Source organism: Siniperca chuatsi, linkage group LG23, assembly GCF_020085105.1.
Source record: "Siniperca chuatsi isolate FFG_IHB_CAS linkage group LG23, ASM2008510v1, whole genome shotgun sequence".
Classification (NCBI taxonomy): domain Eukaryota; kingdom Metazoa; phylum Chordata; class Actinopteri; order Centrarchiformes; family Sinipercidae; genus Siniperca; species Siniperca chuatsi.
In genome coordinates this window covers 11,142,745-11,158,997 of record NC_058064.1, presented here as the reverse complement: position 1 = coordinate 11,158,997, position 16,253 = coordinate 11,142,745, and the positions used below count along the sequence as shown (strand labels likewise).

The following is a 16,253-nucleotide window of genomic DNA, read 5'->3' as shown; positions in this document are numbered from 1 at the left end:
GTATCTCCACATAATGGCCTCACAGTCTGCTCTGGTTTTCTCTTCTTCATAAAAATTAAATGATTGCTCTTAGATCTTTATTGCGTTGAATCCGTTTTATAGTGTTTTGACATCTGCAAGGATTCACAGAGCTCACCAGGGCTGCAGCAGCATATTGGTGTTGTTTTCTTGCATTGGAAGTTTGTTATAAAGTCATTTGATTCACTTCAGCTGACTGAACAGCTGCCAGGCCCTGGAAACCTGTTGTATAACTTTAGAAATGTATGTGCAGTAAGCCAAAGAGAAAGTCTGTATTCCCCTCTTCCTCACTGAGAAACCTTCTATTTGGAGATTACACTGTAACAACAATGTCATTTGAAGTCTGTAATTGTGTGGCATTTTCCTTCATTACAATGACTTGTAGAGTTGTAAATATGTGGACTCACTGAGGTTTCTCCAGCTTGAGTTGGCTCAGAAACACTCGCAGTCACTCACTGGGAGCTGTTTTAGTTTCAGCAGATAGAGGGTCATGGGCTGACAATTCATACTGGATTCATAAGAGCAGCGATATAATGTCAGACTCAGCCAATAACACTTAATACATTTTTTTTATAATACCAAACACACGCAAATGGACACGCGCATAGACTCAAATAGACTCACAGTCACACACACACACGCACACACACACACACACACACACACACACACACACACTCTTGTATGCTCATGCATACAAAGACACAATGTGTAAAATTCGTCTTGATAGCTTTTCCACATAATGAAACATGTACAGATAGACAAACACACAGACACACACACACACACAGCCAATTATTATAGTTTCACACTTCAGGCCAGGGAGGGGGAGAGAGACTTCCTGTGTGTGTGTGTGTGTGTGTGTGTGTGTGTGGAATACGATGCCAGTTCTCTTCAGTGCTCATTAGAGACGTCATTGAGCCATAAAGGTTATTATTATGACTATGGCACAGAAAACAGCTCTTTTAGTAAAACCTCACTTTTGGAATCAGCATTACTTTTGTAGTTCAGCTGAGGTTAAAGAGAGACATGGAAACAAATACACAGGAACAGACGACCAAAAAAATATCTTCAGCAAATCCATTCCCTTCGCTAACAGGTCTCTACTGTGCTTGATGGTGCTTTAGTTCTGGTCAAAGACATGCCATGTAAAGACCTTCTGAATTTAATATTAGTCTAGTACCTTCGCTGAGGTCAGACCAAGCAAATGTATAAAAGAAAAGAGTGAAACGTTCAAATGTCAAATTCAATGAAAATGACCAGCAGTTGGTTTCAGTTAAACATTCTGTTGCTAGTAGCAACCACTACTGGCACAGGTCCATAGTAGCTGCAGTTTAACTGACATTGTTACCAAGCAAATGTATCAAAGTCGTGGCGATCCAGCTAAAACTTGTTGAGATATTTTAGTCTGGAGCCAAGTGGTGGACCGACCAACATTGCCATCCCTAGAGCCACGCCGCTAAAACATCACCTCATATGAAGCTTTGCTGCTGTAGCCGTTGCTTTACTACAAGTCTCCTTTTTCCTCTTTATGATTCAATAGCTACAGAAATGCAAATGTTTCAGTTGGGATTGACGAAGAGGGTTAAAAATGACTAAACACGAAGATGACATGCAATAAATGTCTGCATCTAAACCAGATCATCACATTTTAATGGAGCAAACAGCACAAATTAAGGAGGCCTTTAACAATACGTTTCATTGTTGTATTGTTCAATAAAAGGCTCCTGAATCAGTTTACATGATGGATTAAAATAATTCAACATGCATTTTGTTCTGCTGACTGATGCACAACGACTGGGTGTTTTTGTTCGTATAGTTTATCGTATTGTGAAGCAAATATTTTGTTCTGTTACATCTGCTGCTGAGAAAGAACCCAAAACATGTCGAGAAAAACTCCAGTTTCATTTTGAAACCTCAGAAATGAAACTTTTATGATAAAAGCACTTTTGCTGTTTTGAAAGTGTAATGTCAGTTGATAACTTCACGTACATTGCATCCTTAAATTTGCAGTATGTGCATACATTTTAGGCTTTTATTTGGAGATTTTGTTTTTCAAATACTTCAGGTTTTTCCCAGTACAGTCAAATCGATCTACAGTAGTATGATCAGTTTAGCTTATTAGTACAGAAAGGGATGTCACTCTGCAAGGCCTAAATTTACTACTGAGGCTCCTTGAGGGTTTCTTGCTCTTAATGTAACCAGTTATCTGCACTGGAGTTGATAAACCCTAAAGACTGACTTGTTCTCACCCACCACCCTTTCCTCTCACATGCAAGCCAGTCTTCTTTGTCAGCTCTCGCTCCAGTTTAACAGAACAGAGGAGAGTTACATCAGACATCGTGTTAGTAAACTGTCAGGTACACGAGCCTCCAGTGGTCATTCATGATCGTTGTGCCTTCATGTTAATGCACGTGTGGGAGTGGGATATGTAGGTTTCCGTGTGTGTTTGTGTGTCTGACCATGTGTGTTTTACATGCTATTTTAGTATGATCCTAATGGCTTTACAGAGTGCCAGGCATTTTAACAGAGCCAGAGAGAGGCTTGTAAAACACACACACACTCACCACAAGACAGAGAAGTGAGGCTGGTACACTGGAACATGGTAGTCTGGAGGGAGTCTGTGTGTGAGTGTGTGTGGGCATTAAGAGGGTCAGCCAGGGTGATGGTGACACATGATGAAGGAAAAGGAGAAACACGGGCCCGAATGAAAGACAGGCAGTGTGCGTCTGTGATTGTGTGTAGGCAGGGTCGGGGTCTAAAGCAGACACATGGCGCCAAGTGGCACTGCCTGGGTATGGGTGGGTTTGGACAGAGAGGGAGGGAGAGGCAAAATGATTCAAACTGTGATGTTGTCAAGGCAAACATGTCACCAAAAACACAAAATAACCACTTGCATTATTAAAAACTCACTAGCTCTCACACCTACACTGACATGGAGCAAGTGAAAGTAAAAGGTAATGGTGATGGAGGCATTTTCCCACAAAAATGAGGGAAAGAGGAATGGTCTTCCTTAGGGGAAAGAAAACACAAAGGCCAGAAGAAAGAAGGAAGTTGAGAGAGTGGTGGCAGAAGTGGAAGAGAACGTGAGGAAGAGGATTGAAGAATGCAAGGAAAGAAAAGTTGAGAGTTTTTACCCCAAAACCAAAACCTCATAATAAAAGAAGTGTCCCCGTTGCTCTGCAAGTATTGTAATTAACTGCTTTTTTCCACCCAACTTTGACCAAACAATTCAATGAGCATTCTCTAAAATAACTCTTCTTTGGTTTTATCTCTAATTTTGTATTTTAGGATAATCTCACACATGCTAAAAAAAAGTATTTATGCCCTTCTTCAGACAATGACTGACAATGAAAAACTTGGCATTGAAGTTGCATCCAGTGTTTTTGTGTGTCTTAAACCATTTACTAGCAATCCTGTGCATTTTTGTTACTGTTTGTAATTTCTAAATCATACAACAGTGTTTTATTGTTTAATACATTTCCCCACCTTTCATGCATTCACTGGTTTCATTCACCTCCATCCAGTAACAAAATCAAGGTGCAGAGAGTGAAAATGTACTTGATAGGATCGATCACAGCTAACATGTTGTTATGTTATGCTATGCTACGTATGCTATGCGATGTTATGCTACATTATGTTGCATGGCAACGCAGCGCAAAATCAATTTGCACTAACAACTGCAGTAGAAACACTGTTTTCCTTTCGGTAGATATGTTGCAACTGCTTTATACCATGCAATGCTAACTTTACTTCAAACAAAGCAGACACATTTGTGTTTTCTGTGATGGACTCCCTTACTCAAAATGCGTGAATCAAATGTGCAGAATGCAACTAAACAATTCAAAACACTGTAGCATATCTTGAAAATGTTTTGCAGTAATGTAAAGTATAAGTGATTTGTGGTAAATTGGTCAGAACAGACTTTGAAGATATTTTTTTCCTCAGTTGTAAATTTGTCTTGGATGTGGCCATGAGCACAGTTCGGTTTAAATGTTTTCAGTATTTTCAAATGTTTTTATAAATATAAGGTGGGAATAAAATACTGCAGGGTAGTTAGTGGGTCGTCCAAAAGCATTCCATCTTGTTAGATAAGCTTTCACAGCAGCCCACAAATCAGTTTTAATTCAGACTAAGTTTATCTTTAAAAAAAAGTGGATTCCCGGCCACTGGACCACAGATTACTGTCTGCATTTTTTGTGAAAACAGGCTGATGATGAAAAATACATACAGTAATTGTCTGTCCATGAAAGTCACCCAGACCATTTCTCTGTGCCTTTAATGTACACAGTGATTAAATGACAAGTTAATTCAGTATATTCAAAGTTTATTTAAAGTGACACCATACCATACTGTGCCATATCTGAAGCCCTCATGCTAAACAGAGACATTTCCCATCATTAAGACATACAATAGGGCTTTCATGAAGACTGTAGGAAACTAGTCCGGCTGTACCCTAACCACACACTCTGTCACATTGCTCTGTGAGTGTGTGTGTGTGTCTAGAGTTACTGTTTTTCAATGTATACCACATGTAGCGACCATGTATCGCCTGATATGTTTTCAATATGGAGAAAAAGACAAAGAGAGAGAGACAGAGGAAGCCATAGACAGCCACAAAATTTTAAAATTTAATAATGTACTGTTTGTATTCATTATCTGAAAACACAAGTGGTTACCAAGACAACAGAGCTACATCGAAGCGAGCAGGTTAGCCAACCTTTCTTCAGCTTTCCCTAAGCCTCACCTTTTCTTTCTTTATCCTCATTTCCCTTTTCTCTTTTCTCCTCCCACTCTCAGATGACAACTCTTTTGACGGTTAAATAAATATACTCTTCTCTCCCCTCCTTGCTCCATATATGAACCAAGACTCCTCCTGCTGCCAAAAGCTTGAAGCAGAGTTTACTCTCCGTAAAATAAAACGTCTGAAACAGTATTTGTTCCGCAGCCAGAGGCTTGTCGTCAGGTGACCCGCTGGAGTAAATCTTTTCAATAATGTCAAAGGCAGTGCCAAAAACCTGCCAGGCCGACCAGTGTGTGCCCTACTCCTACACACACATCTGCAGTTACAGAGACACAAACACAGCGAGCAAGCACACAGAAACACACACACACACACACACACACACACTCAGTGGCTGATTTTAGGAATTGATAAACTGGGAGTGACAAAATGTCCTCAGTTTTTTCCATATTTTTTTTAAATAGAGCACATTCACTCTCTCTCTCTCTCTCTCTCTCTCTCTCTGTCACACACACACACACACACACACACACACACACACAGTTGTAAGTGAGGACTGATAAATGTCTTCACTTTGAATGATTTTTTCCCTCATCTTTCAGAAGTACACACACACACACACACACACACACACACACACACAAAATACACACAAATGGTCTCACCTGTTCCTGCGTCATGCTATGCAGCTGCGTATGCCAGGAGGCGGAGTCAGAGCGGTGATAGGCGGGGGGCGGGGCGAAGTCCTGCAATATGATTGGATCTCGCTCCTGACACAGCGAGGTCAGGTGACTGATGTACAGCTTCAGTTTGCTGCGATTCTGAGTGAGATCCAGGAGAGGAGAGAGAATCTGAAGGAGGAACGAAAACAAGAGGGATTCATTTTACTGTACACAAAATATAACAACAAAAAAAGCTCAATACTGATCATGATATGTGTTTTTAAAAGATTTTATCAGAATAGAAACACATAGAAACAAGTCTTACCAGAGAGAGACAGGGAGAGAAAGAGGTGGTTTGAGAGAACAGTGAATACTGTAAGTTGTAGTCATTTTTTATTCTTAGATAATCATTAATTATAATGTAGATTGGATGTGAATATACAAAAATCTGCGCAGTCTATTTAATTACATACATGCTTTCGGTCACAGATCTTCTACAGGCATAAAGGGTAAATAGAGAATGAAAGAAAACTCAGGTGCATCTTATTAACCCCAATGCAAAACACCTGTTTCTTTGTATAAAGATGTGATTGGCTGGAATCACTCGCTCACTCATTCACTACTCTCTGTAGATCAGTTACTCAAAAGTTTACACTGTTGGCTGATGTGAAAGCTGCTGCTTTAAAATACATTTTAAAATACACAAAAGTAAAAAAGACACACAGTTGACTGAATATTTAGATTTGTTAACTACATTTCTCTGTATCTTCTGACCTGATGAAGGAAACTAGGTATTTTGTTTACACGATTATTCAGAAGTGAGGTTGGTGCTGAAAGTTGGTATAATCTGTTTTTCTTAATAAATGCAGTAACTGTTTCTAACACTTCAGATCAGGACCAAAGTCTTGTGTCTGGTTTTAATAGATTTTAATAAAACAACTAAAGTGAGAGACATTAATAAGAAAGAAAAACACTCTTTCCGTCTATGTATCATGAAATTTGTTACTTTGGTCCTGAGACTGGTTTAGTCTAGGACTTAAAACATGACCACACAAATACATGCACAGACAATATACCAATGGGGAAGACAGAGAGAACGATCCCTCTGTTTTTCTTTCTGAACTTAGAAAAATGTGGCCTTTTATACAATAGACAAAGACAAAAAACTGCAATTTTGGAGGGGAATAATCTTCTTTTCAGCACTGATCGTAACTGCAGTCAACTAAGTATAAAGTATCACTGTTAGACAATTAAATTTCTCTAGTTTGTTTATAGACAATTGATCCAGACTGCAATCCACAGTTAACAGCTTTGATAAAACTGGTACAAATCTGATTCCCTCGTTTAACAGCAGCATTTGTTTCACAGTGGCCATAACTAATGTGTGTGTGTGTGTGTGTGTGTAGGAATGAGGAGCTAAACAGATAGTCACACGTTTTGGGGGTACAAGACGAGACCCCCCAAGAGACACAAACACACACAGATAAGACATATAGACACACACACACACTATTCTCCTTTGGGAATAGAAGGATTAAGTGCAGAGGAAGCATGTTAAGAGCGCTGATAGTGTGTGTGTGTGTGCGTTGGTAAATACATTCAATCCCAGCAGCGTCTGTCCACACCCTCAGCTCCATGCTCACCATCACTCAGCACACACACACACACTCAAAGATTTTCGACGGCAGGATCCATTTACTCAGCGCAGTAGCATAATTTTTTCTCTCTATTTGTACTTCATCTCAGCTCTTTAACCTGATATTCTCTTTACCGTTTAGATACAAGAATTCTCTGTGTAGTGTGGAGGTTTTTAATCAGTATGAATTATGTCAATTTTATATAAAATACTTGTTTCTGATTTGTCTGCAGCTGTTTGTTAAAACTGTATCAGGACACCCCAAGCATACTTTTAAAAATAGCAACCATACTGATGCTCCATGCCACGTCAGCTGACTGGTTAAACTAACCAAGCATGGGTTAAATTGACTACAGATGACGATTTCAGAGACAGCATCTCTTTTCTGAATGACTGATGTGATCCCAGACACACGGCTTTAACATATTTTCTAAATCTGAAAGCCAGCTGTCAAAACAGTTAAAAACAGACAGCAGATAGGCAGTTGTTAAGACATTGATAATATCTGAATAAAACACAATATATAAAACATTAATTATTCAATAACTTCATGTGTTTGAGAATCCTGGCAAACAAATGAAAGAATTAGATGTGGGTGGATTTTGTGTGGGGAAAAAATCTTATTGCACGCTCTTCTCTAGCAGCATCACTGCAACAATGAAAGCTGACAGTAAATCAAAGTAACTGTCACTTCTGATTCTGAGTCCTTACCTTATTAACTGCAAACAGAACACACACACACCCACACAAACTAGGAGTAATGTTTTGTGTTTCCAGACCATCTCCATTGGTGTATTCAAGAGTGGCTAAACCACCTTCTTGGCTCACAACTGCTCAAACACTGTATATACACACTGTTATATACATTATGTGTGAGTGCACATACTTTTACAGTACATGCAGAGACACAAACACATTACGACACAGAAACACACACATACAGGGTCGTTATCAAAGTTGTAAATAGCGCTAGTTACAGTATTTTCCAGTGAGGACCTGCCAGTAGGTTACAGTCCATTACGAAATACATTACTGAACATTTCCCTCTTTTTGTCTGAGGGAGAAGGAAAGAGAGGCACAAAGGAAATTATGTAGTTAAAGGCTGAAGGGATCCTACACATTTTGCATTTCAAAACATCTCTGTTGCTGTATGTTATGATGGATGCTGACAGCGGCAACGCAACAATGACGTTATCACTCCAAGACTATTGTCTTAAATGACAATATGTGAACAGATCTCTTAAAATCTGGCTTTACTGCTTTAAAAACATACTCAACATATGTGCAACAGCTGTTCTCCCACACTTTCTAATCCGGACTATTCTGTCAGAAAGCTTAAAAAAATTACTGTCCACACTTTCCAGACCTGCAGCAGAGCTGTGTGGATCAAATACAAGACAAATGAGAAACAGACAAAAAGAATGGAAGGAATGATGCCGATATAAGGAAGACATTTAGAGAGATATAACAACACCAGTACTTTCTTTTCGAGAAATATTTAATGACTAACAGAAGCAAATATCAAAAAATAAGCCTGTAATAATAATGTGAAATATGAACACTGACCTCTGAAAGTATTTGCAGCACTTAAAGTCTTTGAATTTACTGCTTTTATTAAGGTGTACAGTATGTATGTGCCTACATTTCTTTTATTGTATTACACAACCTGCACTAGTCAATGTATGCAGTGTGTGTGTTTAATGAGCCCACAGTGTTTTCCAATGTCTTACTGTACTATGAAACAATCCCAGAGGAGACATAATTTTATACGGCACTGTGTGTGTCAGTGTGTGTGTTTGTGCCTCTTTATTAGCCTCCCATGCCTGCCTACCAGACTCCTACTGCACTATGAAACAACTCCAAAGAGGGACATTCAGCTAGCCTCACTCACTGGCCGCATTTTTAAAAACCTTCTATGGCCACATTATATGATGCAATCAGGATTTTTCTTTCTCCACAGATCCCTCTGAGACACACACAAGCACACAAGCACAAATACATTTATTTGACCAAGAACAGCATCTATAGAGGAGGTAGGATTTCAATGCAGAACACTTGGACAGTGCTGGAATCATGGCTGCTGATGTGACATGACTGACAAACACTTGGTTAGTGGATAATCTCAAATAAAACCTCTTTAATATAAAACAAAGCTTGGCCCTCCTTCATTTACACTGCTGAAGAGCCATTTTCCAGCTACTAGCGAATGGCCAACAGATCAGACTGTAGCTGTACAGGGCAGACTCGTTCTTAACTGAAACAATTAGTCGAATAATCAATTAGTCAGTCGACATAGAATTAACAACTATTTTGATTGTTTGACAAGCCTGGACATCTGGTCCAGCCTCTTAAATGTGAGTATTTGGTGCTTTTCTCTTTTTATCATTGTAAATTAAATGTCTTTGGGTTTTGGACTGCTGGATAACAAAAAAACAAAAAACAACACACACACACACACACACACACACACACACACACACAAAAACAAGCTGAAGACATTACTTTGGGCTCTGAGAAATAGTGTTGGCCATTTTTCACAATTTTATGAATAAAATCATTAATTAAAGAAAATAATCAACAGATTTATTGATAGTGAATATAATCGTTAGTTGCAGCCCTTGTTGTTGTTCAAAACCACCAAGATGAAATAAAAGTAATATTTTCAATAAAAACTAAGGGTATAAAGTAGTATTTTAAAAGAGATTTAGCATTACACTCCTATAACATTGTCAGACTCATGGTCAGTTGGATGAACAGGATGTCCATGGATGGACAGTTTAAAAATAAAAAGAATCAAAACTGATGTAGCAGAACCAGAGATGTCCTTTTTATTCCATGCATTCTTCTTCCTTGTCCACTGACAGTTTGGTCGGAAATTCGGGTGTGTTATGCTAGTAGCAGCTAATGTAGCCTTGAGCTGCTAGCCTCAAACAGAGATGAAGAGGGGGCTACAGAGGTCTGGTTAGCTCACTTCTTTCTAGCTCCACACCCCCAGAAATGTTTAATTTTCAAACTTGTAGTCTTCAGCCTCAACGGACTGACTCAAGTGACATCACTTAACACAAATTATCAGCCTTTTATTAAATTTTTTTCACATATGCAGTAGTAAGACCTTTAAACAGACTTTTGATGTGTAAAATTGGTGGAGTTCTCCTGTAAGGCTTTTTATTCCCCTTACTGTTGTGGGGTGAAGAACTTGGAAGCAGTTTAACTAATATATCAAGTATTTATTCTTTTTGTCAATGTGTATATGAACACTTGAGCAGGATTTTCCCCATCAAAAGCACCATGTTGCACTATTAATCACACAAGAGAGAACCTTCTTCCGTCTTCTAATTGTATTCTGTCAAGTAAGTTATGAATAACTAACCTCACTAATAATAAAAAACATCAATAATTTAACTAATGTCAGTGGTAAAATTAAATATTTTTGTTACCTTCAGTGTAGCTATCATCAGTGGGCTTTCATATGTACTTTTTGAGCTCTTGTTTAGCTTTGATATAACAGGTAGGAGCTTTGTGTCATTATTCATGGTCATTTTAAAATATTGAAAAACCTTACAAACCAAAACACTGAACTCCTTTATAGAAATAAACATTCACACCTCTTCCCTGTCTTTTTTCACTGAAGCATCTAATACCACTGAAGACCATTAAAAATGCAAAATACCATAAGAATTTACTCAACAATGCTTGGTGTGTGTTAACAGTGCTCTCCTGTGTTTCTCTGCTACAGTTGTTTCTGGAGAATTTTATTCTCCAACTGTAGTACAGAATTCCCTTATTGAAAGAGACACAATCACTCACTGTTCTGATGTAATGCGCTATGGCGAATTACCTGCCTTACACACCAAGGAAAAGTGTATCTATACTATACATGTGTGTGTGCAACTACTCATGAAGACAGAAAGAAAAGGAGACTGAGTGTCAGCTGTGTGCATGCTGCCTGGCCTGCTTCTCTCAGCAGGGAGGTGCTACCGCTAATTAATAACCAGGGTCAAACTTAGATCTGTTAGTGAACCTTTGGGCTTTTAGCATCTCAATGGGAAATCCCACCAGAGGAACTGAGCTGCGCTAACAGCAGCATGTGCTACTCATATGTGGTGCTGCCTCCACTGTCCTGTCAGTAGATCAAACCAATACTACCCTTTGAATAATGTGATTAAAATTCAGCATTACATCGCTTAAAAATTTAGAGCCACTTCTACGAATTTCCAATTCACTTGTTTCAAGAATTTTACAGGGACTTTGCCAGATTATCAGATTCTTCACTAGTTTTAACATGTTGTATTATTCAAGGAAATTGTTGAAACATTTAGATTTGCATTAGAAAAATGAAAACAAAATTTCTTGTCTTAAGAAAGACTGTTCTACATTAGATGTGTTAAGATCGATATGTAGCAGTGTGTTTTTGTTCTTGCTTGACTTGAAGGTCTTGCTTGTGCGATTAATGACCTTTGGGCCCTAAAAATACTGGAAACCCTCCATTGTGTAATTTAAAAAAACAGTAAAGGGGCAGGATAAAGGGGAAAATTTTCCTTTTATCATTCCTAAAAATGCTAAACTTTTTACTGCACATTTTGGCAAAGCAGCAGCTTTCTTAAATCATCCACTACATCCCACACATAGAGTAGGTTCAGCTGAGAGATTATTGTGTCATGAAAGAAGATAAAGCATAAAGACTGACACGTGAAGCATCCAATGATAAAAAGAAAGTGATGCACTGATCAACGTGAATATCAGTAACAAAAATGTACATGTAAAAGATGATGAAAATGTTAGGAATGAGAGAGATGAAGGCAAAATATGAGAACAAAAACAGCTCATGTTCAGAGAAATCATCGAAGGTATTAATGAAGGTGGGAAGAAGTAATGATGGATAAAAATACTAGAGCAGGATGAAAATTTAAAAAATGAAGTTCAGAAAATGAAGACTGTGGAAGAAATGATAATCAGAAGAAGAAAATGAATTGAAATCAAAGGATGAGATGAGATATTGAAAAGATGAAACACATAATTCAAGAGTTGATTCGAAAGTATTCAATTGTGAACATCAATTGCGGTCACTCACACGAGAGAATGAGAAATTAAATTACTACCCCGAACCGAAATTACTTAGATTGGAGGAGAATCTCAGGGAAAAGAGTTTCAAGAGTGAATGTCATTGGAAGAATGGAAGAATTGAGACAAAATGATATGAAACAGCAAATTAAATTAAATGACAGAATCACAACACCAGAACCAGATCACAAACTCACGGATGAAACAAAAGTAAGAAGGATGGAAGACGAATGATGAGCACATCCAAATGAGATCGGATCCAGATAAAGAAGACGCTCACCCTTCTGTACAAAATGGCAAACCGAGAGAAAGAAAGAAGGCATGTGATTTGCTAGGCCCAAATGCCCTCCTCATCATCCTATTGGTTAGTTCAGTCCAACCGCAGCGTGAGTTTGGAGAAAGCAGGAAGTTAGTTTGTCGAAGCAGAAAATTGTAGACAAACATAGTAAATGCAGAAATGTTGGAAAATTTTAACTTAGCTAATAATACATAAGTAACACATAAGAGTGATGATATTAGTTTTAAGTGATGTGTGGGGGTTTGGACGATATTTGGAGGATCTCCCCAGGTGAGGGCTCACTGTCCTGGGCAAAGATCTTACCTGGTCCGGGGAGGGCTTGTGATTGTTGGGCTGCTCTGAGTTTGGAGAGGAGACCTTCAGATGGTCATCATCATAGTTGTCCGCCATCAGCTTCATCCGGTTTTGAGTCTACAGAGGGAGAAAGAGAGTCACCAACAATTAGATCTCTTTGATATCTCACACCCAAGACAAAGAAAAAAATTATTTTACATGTGATTCATCAACAGCAAATAACATTCATGATTGAGAAAACAACACAAAGCAGTTTGTGTGTGAAACCCTAGCCTTAAATTCCTCCAGGAGTTATTTGCAGAGAAAGAAGAGTGGAGAGTGTTGGACGACCGCCATGAGCTTTGCCTTTGCTAACATGTATGTGTGTGTGTGAGGGAGACAGAGAGAAAGAAAAGAGAAACACAGAGAAAGAGAGAGTCAAGAATGGACAGCAAGAAAAAGACTATGACAGAAAGAGATCATGTCCAACTGTCTATGTGTGTTTGAGTTAGGTTGTTAGGTTGGTTCTGCTTGTATTTGAGGAGAGCAATAAAGATATGATGTATTTTGAACTGCACACACAGACCCCACAAACACACACCCCTTGACATGCCACCTGTTGTGTAGCTTGTTAACTGGTGGAGAAAAATAACAGGCCTGCTAACTTGCCACTTGGGGAGAGATCCCCAAGTCTAAGACAAAAAGACTGTACACACACACACATTCTAAGACCTGTAAATCACATGTGCTTCATGTGCTGTACACACAAAGCACACACACAAAATCACACTTACAGGAGCACTTTGATGTACAATCACACATAATCATACTGCGTGTAGACTTTTGTCCCTTTGTCTTTTCCATTCCCTCTCCTCTTTTCTCTCCCTTTCTTTCCTCCATCATTCTCATCTCTGCCATCATTTCTTTGCTCTCCTCCCTACTGTTCGCCTTTCCTCTCCTCTACGTTCCTCTCTGGCTGCTCCATCTGTTTCACATGTTATAAGTACTCTTCAAGCTTTACAGTAGGAAAGAGCGAGGGAGCGAGAGAGAGAAAGCGAGGGAGGGAGTCAGTCTAAATCTGTCAGTCTTGTACAATCTAAATCCCCTTAGCCTCTCACTGAGCCCTGCAAGGAATAGGGGCTTAAGCAGGCCAGACTGAGGTTTTGTGTGTGTGTGTGTGTGTGTGTGTTTGACAGAAACTGAAAGAAAAATGTGAATGCCAACTTTCATATGTGTTTGTTTGAAAGCTAAATGAAATACTGCATTTTTAAGTGTGTGTGTGAGCAGGAGATAGTAGCGCTAAAAAAGTGTTTAACTGTGTGTATGTGGGACGATATAAGCATGTGTCTGTGTGTCTGTGTATATAAGTCAAGTTGAAGAGACCTTACCCTGCTGCACACACAAACATTATTCATTTCCTCGTTTTCCAAAGACAGCTTTAAAATAAACACATGCATATATTTAAAACAAACATGGAAAGTAAACAGTTCATCTCACACCACAAAAGTACAGAATGTGGATTCCCCACTGCATCTGCACACACACACACACACACACACTAACAGTTGTGGAGTGAAGTTTATTGGTCTCTTTGTCTCTCTTCCTCTTCTCTCCAAGTCCTTAAGCATGTGCCACGAATTGAATTATTTATTGACTATTTATTGGTTAATAAACATCACAAAAAATAACAAAGTACACAACAGAGAAAGAAAGTATGACACAAAAAATATGAAAAGGAAATCAGAAAATACCTTTATTATGAAGTAATGTCCAGATACCAGTATTTCAAAACTAAAACATGGAAGCAGCTCTACTCGCCTGGTGTTAAAGTTCTACATTTAAACTGTGTTGCAGGGTCACACAACCCCTTGACTAATTTTAAAAAAATGAGTGTGAATTGCTCCCAAAAACATGGACTATACAAAGGTGGGGGTAGGGACACCTATAATGTGTTATAAAGGTTTGCTTAGCTCCAAGCGTCTCTGTTTGCATACTTGCATTAAAAAATGTATAACAGCACCCATTAAGCTATTTGTCTTTGTTAGCTTTCAAAGCAGCATCACATTGCAGTTACGGCTGATGGCGCTGTCTTTTTGAGGGGCACTCTGAAACACAGGAGGGCGATTCTGACTCAGGGACACTGGAAGTTGAGTGACTGTAGGACTTTTTTAGTTTTCGTTTTTTAAGAGTCTCATGCTCTACCGACTTAGCTATCCGGGCTTTGTAAGACACAAAAATTTGCTCAAATAAAGTGTGAAAATGATACTGGTTAACAGCGTCTCTGTTTATGTACTTGCATGGAGCCCCACACCAAAAGTATATAGATAAAGAAGACTATAGAAGGTCATTACGCCTTAACAGTTAAGAGTCCTTAAGAGTTAAGAGTCCTTTTCTAAGAAATGTGTATGTATGTATGTGCAGTGTGTATGAACTTCTCAAACTGTATTTGTTGATGCTGGTTAGCAGAAGAGCACCCTACTACAACAACAACATCAAGGAGCCAATCCTTGAGCACAACCTCAGGGTACTGGGTACTGCAGAAAAATGGGTCCGATTTCACGGCGGCATTAATTCTCACGTGCTGAGAAAAATTCAGAAGCGTGGAGGGTTGGATCTGGGTTGACTCTCCTCAAACCCCACACCAAATGTATATAGATAAAGAAGACTATAGTAGGTCATACTATATTGCTAACAGAAGCTACATTTTAATGTGTTTGAAACTGGATGAAATGTTGGGTTTGTTTTGTTGCTGACACAGTCTGCTTATTGACAATCAGCTTAATACAGCTCACCTGTGCAGCTTAGTCAATGTTGTAGAGTTAATTTGGCCCTTCTCTATGTTCTCATGATATCAGTCTATAAGCTACATGTACATATTCAAGCAAAAATTGTTTTACACAGAAACAAAGGAGAGATATCTGCCAAATCATTCAGCTACAGGGATGAAACCTGCAGACAAAATCTTTGTCAGGAGTGGGATTTGAACCCACGCCTCCATGTGGAGACCAGAAGTCCCTTATCTCAGGAACGAGTCAATTCTTGAGTCTGGCGCCTTAGACCGCTCGGCCATCCTGACAACTCACACCCCTCGTTCAGTCTGAACTTCACAAGTTACATGTAAACACGAATTCTAGGTTTCCGGATTTATAGAACACTTAAAAAATGTATAACAGCACCCATTAAGCTATTTGTCTTTGTTAGCTTTCAAAGCAGCATCACATTGCAGTTACGGCTGATGGCGCTGTCTTTTGAGGGCACTCTGAAACACAGGAGGGCGATTCTGACTCAGGGACACTGGAAGTTGAGTGACTGTAGGACTTTTTAGTTTTCGTTTTTAAGAGTCTCATGCAATGCTGAAATGTATCGTTGGTAATCAGCTCTAGTCGCTACTTGCATTGCATCAGCATCAAAACGATAGAGCTTAGAATGCAATTACGTTAAGTTAGAGCCTTAGATCTATAAGCAGTACGTTTAAGCAATGTTGATTACTGTCAAATTCAAGAAATGTATGATTTAAAACATTGTAACATATTCAGCTAAGAAGCCTTAGTCAACAAAATT

The 16,253-nt window shown here is 38.9% G+C and overlaps 1 protein-coding gene and 1 non-coding gene across 15 annotated transcripts in view; both read right to left on the bottom strand.

The window, feature by feature from the left end:
- Positions 1–16,253, bottom strand: part of LOC122871139 (ELKS/Rab6-interacting/CAST family member 1-like) — a 139,608-nt gene that overhangs the window by 11,732 nt on the left and 111,623 nt on the right. For 10 of the 14 annotated variants that reach the window (XM_044185831.1, XM_044185829.1, XM_044185835.1 and 7 more), the window contains 2 exons: positions 12,723–12,830; positions 5,428–5,613 (listed from right to left, as the gene is read on the bottom strand). In XM_044185831.1, the coding sequence (XP_044041766.1) occupies positions 5,428–5,613; positions 12,723–12,830 (294 nt within the window). Of the gene's footprint in view, positions 1–5,427; positions 5,614–12,401; positions 12,480–12,722; positions 12,831–16,253 lie in introns of those variants that run through there. The other 4 variants (XM_044185840.1, XM_044185841.1, XM_044185842.1 and 1 more) reach the window with 1 other exon arrangement.
- trnal-caa lies at positions 15,658–15,768 on the bottom strand. Its single transcript has 2 exons — positions 15,731–15,768; positions 15,658–15,703 (listed from the first exon to the last, which is right to left on the bottom strand). It is a non-coding gene; the product is annotated as a tRNA-Leu (tRNA).